The 16,023-nt window shown below is 41.5% G+C and overlaps 1 protein-coding gene across 1 annotated transcript in view; it reads left to right on the plus strand.

The window, feature by feature from the left end:
- Positions 1-7,433, plus strand: part of FH (fumarate hydratase) — a 42,682-nt gene extending 35,249 nt beyond the window's left edge. Inside the window, exons 9-10 of the mRNA XM_029230269.1 lie at positions 3,497-3,650; positions 6,176-7,433. Of these exons, the coding sequence (XP_029086102.1) occupies positions 3,497-3,650; positions 6,176-6,318 (297 nt within the window). The 3' untranslated portion in view covers positions 6,319-7,433. The remainder of the gene's footprint in view (positions 1-3,496; positions 3,651-6,175) is intronic.
- Positions 7,434-16,023: the final 8,590 nt, after the last annotated feature.

The raw sequence follows: 16,023 nt of genomic DNA on the forward strand, positions 1-16,023 counted from the left end.
CCTTTGTATTTCTGCAATGTCAGTTGTGATTTCTCCTTTTTCATTTCTGATTTTATTGATTTGAGTCCTCTCCCTCTTGATGAGTCTTGCTAATGGTTTATCAATTTTGTTTATCTTCTCAAGGAACCAGCTTTTAGTTTTATTGATCCTTGCTATTGTTTTCTTTGTTTCTATTTCATTTATTTCTGATCTAATCTTTATGATTTCTTCCTTCTACTAATTTTGGGTTTGATTGTTCTTCTTTCTCTAGTTCCTTTAAGTGTAACATTGGATTGTTTGAAATGTTTCTTGTTTCTTGAGGTAGGCTTGTATAGCTATAAACTTCCCTCTTAGATCTGCTTTTGCTGCATCCTGTACGTTTTGGATCATCGTGTTTTCATTGTCATTTGTCTCTAGGTATTTTTTTATTTCCTCTTTGATTTCTTCAGTGATCTCTTGGTTATTTAGTAACGTATTGTTTAGCCTCCATGTGTTTGTGCTTTTTATGTTTTTTTCACTGTAATTGATTTCTAATCTCATAGCATTGGGGCCAGAAAAGATGCTTGATATTGATTTCAATTTTCTTAACTTTACTGAGGCTGGATTTGTGCCCCAAGATGTGATCTACCCTGGAGAATGTTCCGAGCACACTTGAGAAGAAATTGTAATCTGCTGTTTTTGGATAGAATGTTCTATAAATATGAATTAAATCTATCTGGTCTGTTGTGTCATTTAAAGCTTGTGTTTCCTTATTAATTTTGTTTGGATGATCTGTCCACTGGTGTAAGTGAGGTGTTAAAGTCCTCCACTATTATTGTGTTACTGTCGATTTCCTCTTTTAGAGCTTTTAGCAGTTGCCTTATGTATTGAGGTTCTCCTATGTTGGGTGCATATATATTTGTAATTGTTATATCTTCTTCTTGGGTTGATCCCTTGATCATTATGTAGTGTCCTTCCTTGTCTCTTGTAACATTCTTTATTTTAAAGTCTATTTTGTCTCATATGAGTATTGCTACTCCAGCTTTCTTTTGATTTCCATTTGCATGGAATATCTTTTTCCATCCCCTCACTTTCAGTCTGAATGTGTCCCTAGGTCTGAAGTGGGTCTCTTGTAGACAGCATATATATGGGTCTTGTTTTTGTATCCATTCAGCAAGCCTGTGTCTTTTGGTGGAGCATTTAATCCATTCACGTTTAAGGTAATTATCGATATGTATGTTCCTATGACCATTTTCTTAATTGTTTTGGGTTTGTTTTGTAGGTCCTTTTCTTCTCTTGTGTTTCCCACTTAGAGAAGTTCCTTTAGCATTTGTTGTAGAGCTGGTTTGGTGGTGCTGAATTCTCTTAGCTTTTGCTTGTCTGTAAAGCTTTTGATTTGTCCATCGAATCTGAATGAGATCCTTGCTGGGTAGAGTAATTTTGGTTGTAGGTTCTTCCCTTTCATCACTTTAAGTATATCATGAAACTCCCTTCTGGCTTGTAGAGTTTTTGCTGAGAAATCAGCTGTTAACTTTATGGGAGTTCCGTTTTATGTTACTTGTCATTTTTCCCTTCTTGCTCTCAATAATTTTTCTTGGTCTTTAATTTTTGCCAATTTGATTATTATGTGTCTCAGCGTGTTTCTCCTTGGGTTTATCCTGTATGGGACTCTCTGCAGTTCCTGGACTTGGGTGGCTATTTCCTTTCCCATGTTAGGGAAGTTTTCGACTATAATCTCTTCAAATATTTTATCTGGTCTTTTTTCTCTCTCTTCTACTTCTGGGACCCCTGTAATGCGAATGTTGTTGTGTTTAATGTTGTCCCAGAGGTCTCTTAGGCTGTCTTCATTTCTTTTCATTCTTTTTTTCTTTATTCTGTTCCGCAGCAGTGAATTCCACCATTCTGTCTTCCAGGTTACTTATCCGTTCTTCTGCCTCAGTTATTCTGCTATTGATTCCTTCTAGTATATTTTTCATTTCAGTTATTGTGTTGTTCATCTCTGTTTGTTTGTTCTTTAACTTTTCTAGATCCTTGTTAAACATTTCTTGCATCTTCTCGATCTTTGCCTCCATTCTTTTTCCAAGGTCCTGGATCATCTTCACTATCATTATTCTGAATTCTTTTTCTGGAAGGTTGCCTATCTCCACTTCATTTAGTTGTTTTTCTGGGGTTTTATCTTGTTCCTTCATCTGGTACATAGCCCTATGCCTTTTCATCTTGTGTATCTTTCTGTGAATGTGGTATTTGTTCCACAGGCTGCAGGATTGTAGTTCTTCTTGCTTCTGCTGTCTGCCCTCTGGTGGATGAGGCTGTCTAAGAGGCTTGTGCAAGTTTCCTGATAGGAGGGACTGGCGGTGGATAGAGCTGGCTGTTGCTTTGGTGCGCAGAGCTCAGTAAAACTTTGTTCCACTTGCCTGCTGATGTGTGGGGCTGGGTTCCCTCCTTGTTGGTTGTTTGGCCTGAGGTGACCCAACACTTGAGCCTACCCAGGCTCTTTGGTGGGGCTAATGTTAGACTCTGGGAGGGCTCGCTCCAAGGAGCACTTCCCAGACTTTCTGCCGCCAGTGTCCTTGTCCTCACAGTGACACGCAGCCATCCCCTGCCTCTGCAGGTGACCCTCCAACACTAGCACGTAGGTCTGGTTCAGTCTCTTATGGGGTCACTGCTCCTTCCCCTGAGTCCCAATGAGCACACTACTTTGTGTGTGCCCTCCAAGAGTGGAGTCTCTGTTTACCCCAGTCCTGTCGAAGTCCTACAATCAAATCCCGCTAGCCTTCAAAGTCTGATTCTCTAGAAATTCCTCCTCCTGTTGCCAGACCCCCAGGTTGGGAAGCCTGATGTGGGGCTCAGAACCTTCACTCCAGTGGGTGGACTTCTGTGGTATAAGTGTTCTCTAGTTTGTGAGTCACCCACCAGCAGTTACGGGATTTGATTTTATTGTGATTGCACCCCTCCTACCATCTCATTGTGGCTTCTCCTTTGTCTTTGGATGTGGATTATCTTTCTTGGTGAGTTCCAGTGTCTTCCTGTCGATGACTGTTCAGCAGTTAGTTGTGATTCTGGTGTTCTTGCAAGAGGGACTGAGAGCACATCCTTCTACTCTGCCATCTTGAACCAGTCTCCTCACGCTGAATTTCTAACCTCTGCATCTTTGTTTCTCTTCCTTCTGCATAGAAGATTCTTTTTCCATCTCTGGCTATTTAAGTGCTCTCCATCAAATAAAACTTTATCAACTCCTACAACTGGAATTTATTTCTCCCTCTATGCTCTTTAACATTTCATACCTGTATTTTATAACACCACAGACTATCTTGTGTTTTATTTATTTGTATTCATGCCTTTATACCTCTTAAAAGGGCACTTCGGTGCCCTCAGATGTTTATAATTTCTTTCATATTTGTTTTCTTGGGTATGGTGCCTTACAGGTTGTAAGAGTGCTATAGGTTAATTGTATTACATACTCATTTATGAATCGCAAATAATGTGTTATTGAACAAAGAAAAAAGTTAGGCTTAATAAGTTTGTCTCTCTCTCTTAGATTAAAAATGTGTTGCACTCAGCCAGACTGTTGGGGGATGCATCAGTTTCCTTCACAGAAAACTGTGTGGTGGGAATCCAGGCCAACACAGAAAGGATCAACAAGCTAATGAATGAGTCTCTAATGTTGGTGACAGCTCTTAATCCTCATATAGGTATGTGTTTAAAGAATAATAGTGTCATTTTGAATACAGTTAAAGGCTGAAAATTTTTTAAGAGACTACTGGATCAATGTTTGTGAACAACAGATGTCTTTTGGACAATCTCTTAAGACATTTCACATTGTGTTGAAAGACGCTCTATATATATATATAACCTTTATGGTATCATATTTCTTCCAAAATCTTGATTGATTATGCTTCATTTTATTTGAAATGTGCTAAGTTCAGAAGTAGAACTTTAAACTTATTTTAATCTTAATGGAATTCAGATACTGTGGGACACTAAATTCAGATATTAAGTGTCCTCTCAGTTTTTAATGTCACTAGGTGGCACTGGCTGATTAACAACACTGAATGAATTCGTTTTTCTACCTTCTCTAGATGCTATACTATACTTTGTTTTTGTTGTTTTATTCAACTCAGAAATGGATTAAATTAAAAGAAAAAGGGTTATGTATGCATAGATTATAGGGAAAGGGGGGAAATACAAATATTTTGTCTAAAACCATGGCTTTTGTGTTGCAAGCCTTTTCCAGATTTATAAATATTTCATTATGTAGATTCAAAAATGTTAGCTTGGATTATAGATTGACTAGTGATCCCCATTAAATACACTGTTTTGTCATGGATTTTGAGGCATTCATTGCATTGTTATAATGTGTTAAAAGCCTTTTCCCACCTTCTCCTTACTGCTGAGCTGAGGTTATTAACATATTCTTTGATTTTCTACATTAGAACAAGTTATGATGCAGTCATTTGGTGTGATATGATTACTGTTTTAAAACAGTCTTACTTCAATAATCCTGAACTTTCAAGGCTGATTTTATATTCTTGGCTTCATGTCAAGCTGTAATTTCAGTCTTATAAAGTTAGAGCTCATATAACTGCTTCAGGTAGCTCTGAGCCCAATATGCTATCTGCTCTTTGGAATAGTATTAAGATTGACAGTAATACTGGGTTCTTTTGAAATAATTGTACATCAGCATTCAACTGGAGAGATATACAGAGGAACCCAAAGGCTTATGTGAGAAATGTTTCATCACATACATACTTCAGAATTTGTTACAGAAACATTTAGAGATACTCCTAAAGCAGAATGATTGATGTCTTTCTTAGACAATTTAATGTGAGGTAAAGGCCATACAAGGATAAGTGGGCAAACCACACCTTACTGGTTGACAAAGCATGAGCCTTACAACTCCACATCATGGGTTCCGTTTGTGCTTATATATAACAGGCTGATTGGTAATCATGTTTTGTGGGGCTTGAAGAAGAGAACTGAAAGGGTTAGCATAATGCATAGACTTTAATGTCATTATTAACGTAAAAGTACAGAATGTCTAATATTAACCCCAAAGGTTTGACGTGAGAATTCTTTCTCTCAAAGTTAGTCTGACCAGTAAATGCCCTTTTCAACATGCTTAGCATTCACAAATTAATTTTATTAACTATGTCCATAATATGTTTATAGGTAGATTAATTGCATACTACACATAACATATTGTAGGTGGTTGATAATTGCACATGACACATAACGTGTTGCTTGGTCAATAATCATATTGCTTCAGCAGGCTTCTCTCTGGTCATAGTCCTCTAATCCTGGGTTGGTTTTTTCTGTTTTTTTTTTTTTTCTCTTTCACTGGTTTCATTTTTGTTTTTTCCCTTCTTTCTGGTTTTTGCCTTCTTTTTTTGTTGTTGTTAACATTAAACCGAGATAACTTGCAGAATTGCCCTGCCCCTATCTTTATTAATTGTAAAAGCAAGTAACTTTGAAGTAAACAGTAGACCTGTGATCTCTTGCACAAGTATATATTTATACTAAAACTTCCCAACTTGTACCCTTGTAATGTCTGGAAGGAGGCCAGGGCATGGAGTGCTGAACCAGAGAGAGATGTTGGAAGCAGCCCTGAAGGCTCATCTCTCAGAGCCCTGCCAGCTCTTCCCTCATTGTGAGAGGACTCTCCTCTCTTTTCCCTCTTAGAGCCCTTTACCATATAGTTCCTGGTTGTGCAGTCCTGTATTTTCTGTAGTGCTGCAGCATTGAGCTTGTTAATGCTTTGTTAGAAAGATAATTTTTCTGGTTAAGCATGCTATTGAAACAGCACATTTATACTAGTCAGATGTATACTTTTATCTCTTGGTGCCATTATATATGTGTGTGTGTGTGTGTGTGTGTGTGTGTGTGCGCGTGTGTGTATGTGTATACATATATATCGAGAGAGAGATGCATCTATGTGTATATATTTTCCCCCTTATGAAAATATCTGGGTTAGTGGGCAATTTTAATTTAGGGACAAATCTTGTAGAAAGGGAAGTATGTATTACTTCAGAAAAGTAAAGGTTTTAGTCCATATAAGAAACGACAACTATCAAGATAATCCACTGCTAAATATTTTTAAGATTAAAAAATGTTTACTTAAGAGACCAGTAGCATTAAGTAAATAATAACAATTACCTTTTGCTTTAGAAAACCAAGTTTCACTATTAACTCCTACATCGCCTTTTAATTTTTTCTTTAGGGTATGACAAAGCAGCCAAGATTGCTAAGACCGCACACAAAAATGGATCGACCTTAAAGGCAACTGCTATTGAACTTGGCTATCTCACAGCAGAGCAGTTTGATGAGTGGGTAAAACCTAAGGACATGCTGGGTCCAAAGTGATTTAAATAAATTCATAATAAAAATTATTGTCATATAAAATAAAAAGTGAAACAGACTCCTTATATTTCTTAAACAAAAATGGATAAATGTGAAAGGAAACTGCTATTGAATTTGACTGTCTCTAGCAGAGCAGTTTGGTCAGTGTATAAAACGCCAGGACATGCTAGGTCCAAAATGAATTTTAAAAGTGTAAAATAAAATAATTAAATTGTATAAAATCAAAAGGAAAACAGACTTATTTTTCTTTTATGTTAATTGACTCGTATTATATAGTTGAATCTGTGAGTTTTGTGTATGGGTGTTTACCATTTCAAATGTTTTATAAGAGCCATATCAGTTTTTAAAGAGTTGTAATTTTTTGGGGTGGTTTTTGTTTTAAAAAAATTCCCCTGTAGTAAAAAAGTACTTGTTAGCTCATTCCCAAGTTAAGTCTTCAGACATCTTTTATTTTCCTGTGATTTGAGAGCATAAGCTGACCAAGCATTTGCCCTCCTAAGTGGGGTTGTGAGTGTTTGTATGTGTGTACGCGTCATGCACACATGCATGCATATATATTGAATATATATATGTACACATATATAAGGAAATAGGATAGATTAACAAAATTAAAACATATATATCCTATGTGCTAATTACACAGACACACACACCTGATCTTATTTAAATTATCCTAGGAAGACTGGAAAGACTGAGTTAAGAATTATAGGACATGGATTAAAAAGGATAAGGGGTGCAAGCAGGAAGCTTGGAAAGAAAGGGAGGGTGTCATGGGAGTGAGTCTTGCCCATCATCTCTCTGTGCCCCTCTCAGTGCCAGGATTTTTCAGCAGGAGTTCATTTGACACAACCTCAGGGAATTTTGAATTAGCAGTTCTAGGGAGATCCAGGTTAAGTTGATTTAAACCTGGAACTGAAGGCTTTGTTTAAAATAGACCCAACCTCAATGATGTAGGGAGTTGGAACAATTTGTTCTTTTTTCCCCTCCCACATGTATAATAAATAACAGGATTATGAAGAGAGTGATTCCCACTGGCTAAAGCATCTCATCCGTAAGTAGTACTCTATCAAGCGTGTTTAAAAAAAAAAAAAAAGGAATACTTACTCCTGATACTTATTCTTGGAAAATTAGGCTCATTAACACCAACTCCACTGTGGTATTTAGAAGATAGCATATATAGCATTTTTAAAAAATAATTAAAATTCTAATATAATGTTCTATGTCAATTGTACCTCAATTTTTAAAAGTTGTATAAGTATTGTGATGAAAAATGAAATTATATTCCTACAACTAATCTCTTAAGCTTGAGTGGATATTCTTTTTTTATTGTAAAAGGGATTTCAAACCTTTTAATGGAGCCCATAGGATCTACTTTTAACCCATGCAGTATTGTTTTTGGCAGTGTTTTTCACATGGTGATGATGTGATGCTTGTGCAGTTTGATTTCCTGTAGCCTATTTTGTTTAAAAAAAATTATTGGAAAAAATCATAAAACAAAATCAGATTGTGCCTGGAACTCAATAACCAAACTGGCAACTGTTCTATAGTTGTGGACCTGAATGATGTTTTGCCTGAGCAGGCATCCTCAATCTAAACAAGCTGTCATTGGAGGGCTCAACTAGAAACATAACCACTTATGTAATAAAGATAATAGATCAGGTTTGTAGCCTCAAACAGTCTTTGTACAGCTATCTGCTATATCCTAGCATATTATGAGCCATCATTGAATCCTTTGAGCTGACAATCATCTTTGTGTGATGTTAGTGAAGTAAAACACTGGGCTTTATGGTGAAATCCTACATAAGCGTTTTAGGATTCCCTGTGAGAGGGTTGTACTGAAAATCAACTTCAGTATTTGTACACTGAGGACAGTGTTGTCTCATGGGACGTTTGGCAATGTCCAGAGACATTTTTGGTAGCACTGAGGAAGGAGTGCTGCTGGCATCTAGTGGGTGAAAGAGATGATGCTGAACATCCTATAATGCACAGGACAACCCCCAACAACAAAGAATTGTCCACCCCCACATATCAATAGTGGTGAGACAGAAACTTAAACCCCAAAGCTACTATCTCTGGAAATGCTCACTGTTTAGTTAGGCTTCACTGCTTGCTTGTGTGTATTTATATCCTGGCATTGCAGAGACTTTATTAATTGAAACCATGAGGTATCTTAGATGTGAGCATGAACAGAAAAGTGTTAATGAAACATTAAGTGATCACAGTGCTCATGGCTTGGAATGACCTACACCCAGCAGGGTATCCAAGGATTTGTGCTGGATAAACATAATGGGGGTGAGGGGCTGTCAAGTACTTGCAAAAACGCCAGGTAAATATGTTTTAAGATGGAGACAAAAACAATCCATTGATCCTTAGCAAACATGTAGAATGCCAAGGGGCTTACTTGAGCAAACACATTTCAGAGGAGGAAAGTCATGGGACTTATGAACAGATCAGTCTAGAACTACACCAAACTTGCCACACAGACGCAGCAGGGAAGTTCATAGAAAGCCACGGGCTAAATTTACTCATTTAACTGTTTCATTTGGTTAACAGCAAAAGTATATATTCACAAAAATTTATGAGAATATTTCATACTCAAGTATATTTTAAGGATCATATACTTGAATATGGCTGTTATATCTCTTCAACTGTCCTATTGGTCTATAACTACAGCAGCAAGAAATCTTGGAGAGACAAATTTAATGTTTTTTTAAAGAGACAAGATTAAAACTGGTAAGCTAAAATTAATTAGTTTTTTTTAAGCAAATTCATTAAATTGGCCATTTAGCAACTGACTTTTTGAGCAACTAACCTAGAGCTGCTTCCATCTGCAAGCTGGGTGAGATGAAAGAAGCTGCTGATCATTGTCTGCCATCTGTTTTGTCAAGAAGCAGAGCATCAAGATCACAGAACAACTGTGTGAAGCCAGGCAGATGAGGACATTGTCTTGGTATCTTCAGATTACCCTGGAGATAACCTGCTGACACTTTACCCTGCTCTTCAGGGCTTTCCACAAAAGACGTAACTATGGCTACGCAGCCACAGGCCAAGATGCTGAGTACCAAAGGAGCTCATTAAAATCTATTTGCTGTATTAGCATCATAAGCCTATGGAATCCGGGATTGAGAAGACCTCTGTCCCTAGGATTAAGGGGTGGGAGATAATGAATTATGTTTCCTATATAAAACACCATACTCTAATAGACAATACTCCTCTCTAGGAACTTGTGGTCTGGGACTTCCCTGGCAGTCCAGTGGTTAAGACTTCACCTTCCAGTGCAGGGGGTGCGAGTTTGATCCCTGGTCAGGGAGCAAAGATCCCACATGGCTTACAGCCAAAAAAACAAAACAGAAGCAATATTGTAACAAATTCAATAAAGACTTTAAAAATGGTCCACATAAAAAAAAAATCTTTAAAAACAAAACTTGTGGTCAAGTGTGCATCATCTTGCCTCAGGTGAGAAAGGGGTTTAGAATGAAGAGTTTTTGATGAAAGCTACACATTGTCATCAGTAACTTGGGGCTAATTGTCATATCAAGACATTTAAACAAAGGTGAAATTTGAAGCTGTAAAAGAGAATGGCCAAGGAGAAGGCAAAAGGAAAATGAGAGGTAACCACTGAACGAGATAGATGTGGCCATGGAGGTTAAATTAGAGTGGTTCAGTCTAGATGCTAAGGCAGGAGAAGGGGAAGCTGGTAAATCCAGTGGAGTTCAATTTCACCTCAGCTGCTTACTAGTCATGTTCCTGGCCACCACTTTATGCCTATAAACCCATTTCCTTATCCCTAAAATGGAGTTATTGATAACATATTTCATACTTACAAAGTACCAAGCACAATCCCTGCCTCAATTAGCTTTCTCGGTTTCCTTCCGTGAAGAGAATGGACAAAATTACTAAGTGTTAAACAGATTTTAAAAGGTAAAATTGGATTAGCCATTTTTTCCTTCAAGAAGACTGTTCAGCCATATAATTTATCATCCAAACTGGAACACTTTGTGTTCCAGAACAAAAGGAGGTGCTAAGCTAATTTAAATCGTATAATTTTTAAAAAATTTATTGACCAAAAAATTTTATCATATTGGTGGACCTATAAATAATGCTACTCAAAAGTTAAGTTTAAAAACAGATTTTTCTCCAAAATACTAAAAACACATGTATGAGTATACATTAAAAGGCAAAAATTTTAAACGATTATCTGAACAATAAAAATTAGAGAAGCAGGACTTCCCTGATGGCGCAGTGGTTGGGAGTCCGCCTGCCGATGCAGTGGACCCGGTTCGTGCCCCGGTCCGGGAAGATCCCACATGCCACGGAGCGGCTGGGCCCGTGAACCATGCCCGCTGAGCCTGCGCGTCTGGAGCCTGTGCTCCACAACGGCAGAGGCCGCGGCAGTGAGAGGCCCGCGTACCGGAAAAAAAAAAAAATTAGAGAAGCAGAGTGACATCAACATCATGACTGGGTGAGATGCTCTCTTTATCTCTTCCCCTTCAATCTACAACCAGTAAAACATTAACAACTCAACAAAGATTCCTCTGCCCAACACACTGGGACACTGGAGAATTCCATATATCTGTACATCTAAAGGTGGCTTAACTGGAACACATAGAGGAGGTGGAACTGGAGGAATAGCAGAGGTGGTGCCTGCAATTGGGGCCCTCCGATTGCAGCAGCTGAGCCTACAGCCCCAGAAAACTTGGTAGCAGCAGGGGAGGCTGCACACAGAACTCTGGCCTCCCAGCCACAGCAGTGCCCACAGTCACAGATAACTTGGCAGCAGTGGAAGCAAAACCTGTGCTCCCATCCTTCCAGCCGAGGAGGCACCCGAGAATCTGGTACCCCGCTCCCTGACCACACCAGTGCAGCCCATGAACCTGACAACACTGGACATGGCAGAAGTGCCCATAACCCAAGCACCCCCCCAACCTTCCACTCTTCCCTATGGTGGTGGAGCCTGTGGCTCAGGAAATTCCAGATGCGACATAAGCGCCCACCATCCTGGTACCCCAGGCAGTGATGCCAGAGACAACAGCAGCAGCAAGGCACAAATGACCCTGGAGCACAGCAACGACAATGAGGGCACTGAGCATCAACTCTGGCAAAGGCAGTGCGTGGAAAGTGCTGGCTCTCAAATATAACTAGAAGTAGTTCAAGCAAGAGAAACCAAAAACTTGTGCTATAGCACCACCTTCTGGAAAACAAAAGAAAAGCCTCTAATTTCTAACCTGTTGAATCCTTAGACTCAAGGGGTTTTTTGGTTTTGGGGTTTTTTTTTGCGGTACGCGGGCCTTTCATTGCTGTGGCCTCTCCCGTTGTGGAGCACAGGCTCTAGACGCGTAGGCTCAGCGGCCATGCGTCACGGGCCCAGCCGCTCCGCTGCATGTGGGGTCTTCCCGGACCAGGACACAAACCCGCGTCCCCGGCATCGGCAGGCGGACTCTCAACCGCTGCGCCACCAGGGAGGCTCTAGACTCAAGTTTTAAAAAGCTTTGTGTAAAGTGTTCACTACTTCAAATGTGCCCGGGGGGGGGGGGGGGAGGCAAGATGGCGGAGGAGTAGGAGGACACGGAGTTCATCTCTCCCCACAGATGCATCAAGAATACATCTACAGGGCTTCCCTGATGGCGCAGTGGTTGAGGGTCCGCCTGCCGATGCAGGGAACACGGGTTCGTGCCCCGGTCCGGGAAGATCCCACGTGCCGCGGAACAGCTGGGCCCGTGAGCCATGGCCGCTGAGCCTGCGCGTCCGGGGCCTGTGCTGCGAAACGGGAGAGGCCACAACAGTGAGAGGCCCGCGTACCACACACACACAAAAAAGAATACATCTGCAAATGGAACAAGTCTCATAGAGCACTGGCTGAACACTAGCAGAGGACCTCAGACACCTAAACGGACAAGAAAGATCCCCGCATAACTGGGTAGGATGAGAGAAAGAAGGGAAAAAGAGGAGAGGAAGTGGGACGGGAACGGCAGCCCTTTGGGGGGCAGCAGAAGGAAAGGAGAGGTTCCTGCATCCGGGGAGACCCCTCACGGGCGGCGAGATCAGATGGGACAGAAGGGGAGCTTTGGGGGCTCTTGCAAGACAATGCAGCACCAGGTCTGTGGCAGGACAGAATGAGACCTACACAGACAGTCCGTGCCCCAGCCTGAGATGTGTGTCCCCAGTGCAGACGGGGGCTGTGTGCTGGAACAAGGGGTTTGGGGAGCAAGCCCAGGGAGAGGACTGCTCTTTGTTTCGAGGAGACAACCTGAGGGGATAGGAGTGAGGAAATCCGCAACCGGAGAGTGTGGAAGAAACCCGACTGCCGTGGAAGTAAAGCGCCATCGTTAAGTGACACGCAAGGGGCAGAGCTGCCATTACAGTCTTTCTCCCCATGCACTGGCCCCTGCCTCCCTGGCCACTAGGAGAGGCCCCCACCAAGGCGGCTTTCTCACGCCTGTGACCTGACGCTAGGAAGGGCCCCTGCTGGGGCCTCTCTCTCACACCCACAACTGGGTGCTAGGAAGGGCTCCTGCTGAGGACAACTCTCTCATGCCAGTGGCCACTGGCTCCACCACACACCTGTCACTGCCAGAGCTCCAGCGACCCCAGCCGCCATGGTGCCTCTGCACCCCCTCCTCACCGGGGTGGACTCCTGTGCTCCAAGGAAGCCTCAGGAGCAAACCCCTGTGGGTGGCCCACAGGTGGAGGTGGGACTGAAAACACAGCTGAGCCTCAGGGACCATGCAACTAAGGAAGAAAGTTTGAAATCTCTCCTCACAGCTGCACAAACTGCAAATTGGCACCTATTCAACCGGCCTTGTAAACTTAGCACCTACAGAACACCTAAACAGACAACAAGTGCTCCTGCAGCCAAGACAGGCTTAGCTTTAGCAGCTATAGACTTTGTGAGCACATACACATGGGGGTTGAGCCAGGCTAGAGTTGAAGCTGCCCCATAGCATGCACAGCAGGTCCAGATCCATGATTACTGCAATTCTGGGACCTGACTTAGGTGGATCTATGCTGGTGGCCTGGTGAAAACAACATCTGAGAGACACCAGAGTCAATTGCTGGCATACCCACAGTTAAGGTGGGGCCTAGAGCAGTGCCAACAACAGTGTAATCTGAGAGCTCACACAGCAGGTGAAAGGTGATGCAACAGAGCACAGCCACAGGTGAACAGGTCCAGAGAAGGAATACTCAGTGGCTTCCCTCCCAGTGAGGGTGCTCCAATCCCACCTACCTCATACCGCAGATCAGATACACAGCTGAGAAACAGATCTGGGGGCATACTCCAACAAATAAGGAACAGATCCTACCTCTGACAGGGCAGCAACAACCACAGAGCAAAGGGTAGGCCGTGCTCAATATCCAGTGCTGGCTCTGTTCACCACAACATCAGTCACACCTCCTATAAAGGAGATAATGGCCAGCATACACTGAGGAAAGAGGTGGCAGACATCTATGGTAAAAACAACCCTCACACCAAAAACTATTAAACCCAAACAGGCTACACAGGGAAGTTCCCACATAAAATAGCCCTCCAAGACAGTCTGAGGGTCTGGTATTGGGCAGAAGAACCCCCAGAGCATTTAGCCTTGAAGACCATCAGGGCTTGAGTGCATGAGCTCCACAGGGCAGGAGAAACAGAGACTCCACTCTTGGAGGGCACACATAAGGTCTCATGTGCACTGGGATCTGGCACAAAGCAATAGTGCCATAGGAACCTGGGCTACACTTACCTAGGGGTCTTAAAGTGTCTCCTGGGAAGGTGAAGGTTGACTATTGCTCACTGTGAGTGCAAGGACACTGGTAGCAGAAGTCCCAGGGAATATTGATCAGAGTGAGATCTCCTGGAGGTCCACACTTCTCCACCAAGACCTGGCCCCACCCAACAAACTGCAGGCTCCAGAGCTGGAATGCCTCAGTCCAGACAACCACCAAGATAGGAACACAGGCCCACCCATCAGAAGACAGGCTGCCTAAAGTGATACTGAGCTCACAGCCACCTCAAAACACACCCTTTGACATGGCCCTGCCCATCAGAGGGACAAGGCCCAGCTCCACCCAAGAGACGGCAGGCACCAGTCCCTCCCACCAGGAGCCTGCACAAGCCCCTGGACCAACCTCATCTACCAGGGGACAGACACCAGAAGCAAGAGGAATTATGATCCTGCAGCCTGTGGAAAGGAGACCACAAACATAGAAAGTTAGACAAAATGAGATGACAGAGAAATATGTTGTAAATGAAGAAACAAGATAAAAACCCACAAGAACAACTAAATGAAGAAGAGATAGACAATCTATCTGAAAAAGAATTCAGAGTAATGATAGTAAAGATGATCCAAAATCTCAGAAAAAGAGTGGAGGCACAGATGGAGAAGATACAAGAAATGTTTAACAAGGACCTAGAAGATTTAAAGAACAAACAAATAGAGATGAACAATACAATAACTGAAATGAAAAATACACTAGAAGGGATCAGTAACAGAATAACTGAGGCAGAAAAAGGAATAAGTGAGCTGGAAGACAGAGTGGTGCAAATCACTGCCACAACAGAATAAAGAAAAAGAAATGAGAGTCTCAGAGAATTTGGGACAATATTAAACGCACCAACGTTTGCATTATAGGGGTCCCCAAAGGAGAAGAGAAAGAGAAAGGGCCTGAGAAAATATTTGAAGATATTATAGCCAAAACCTTTCCCAAAATGAGAAAAGAAACATTCACTCAAGTCCAGGAAGTGCAGAGAATCCAATGCAGGATGAACCCAAGGAGGAACACACCGAGACACATATTAATCAAACTGACAAAAATTAAAGACAAAGGAAAAAATAGTAAAAGCAATAAGGGAAAAGCAACAAATAAAATACAAGGGAATCTCCATAAAGTTATCAGCTGATTTTTCAGCAGGACAGAAGGGAGTGGCACAATGTATTTCGAGTGATGAAATGGAAAAACGTACAACCAAGAATACTCTACCCAGCAAGGCTCTCATTCAGATTCAAAGGAGAAACTGAAAGCTTTACAGAGAAGCAAAAGCTAAAAGAATGCAGCACCACCAAACCAGATTTACAACAAATGCTAAAAGAACTTCTCTAGGTGGGAAGGAGACCAGCAACGTAAAAAACATTGTACATACATAGACTGCTAAATCAAAACCTCATGAGAAATGCAAACCCAAAAACTACAATAGGTACACACAAAGAAAGGAAAAGCAACCCAGACACAACACTAAAGATGGTCATTAAACCACAAGAGAAGAGAACAAAAGAGGACGGGAAGAAAAAAGACCTACAAAAGCAAACACAAAACAATTAAGAAAATGGCAATAAGAACACACATATTGATAATTACCTTAAATGTAAATGGTTTGCTCCAACCAAAAGACATGGACTGGCTGAATGGGTACAAAAACAAGACCCATATATATGCTGTCTACAAGAGACCCACTTCAGACCTAGGGACACATACAGACTGACAGTGAGGGGATGGAAAAATATATTCCATGCAAATGAAAATCAAAAGAAAGCTACAGTAGCCATTCTCATATCAGACAAAATAGACTTTAAAATAAAGACTGTTACAAGAGACAAGGAAGGACACTACATAATGATCAAGGGATCAATCCAAGAAGAAGATATAACAATTGTAAATATATATGCACCCAACATAGGAGCAGCTCAATATATGAGGCAAATGCTAACAGCCGTAAAAGGGGAAATTGAC

Source organism: Monodon monoceros, unplaced genomic scaffold (genome assembly GCF_005190385.1).
Source record: "Monodon monoceros isolate NGI ecotype Baffin Bay Population unplaced genomic scaffold, NGI_Narwhal_1 Super_Scaffold_18, whole genome shotgun sequence".
NCBI lineage: Eukaryota > Metazoa > Chordata > Mammalia > Artiodactyla > Monodontidae > Monodon > Monodon monoceros.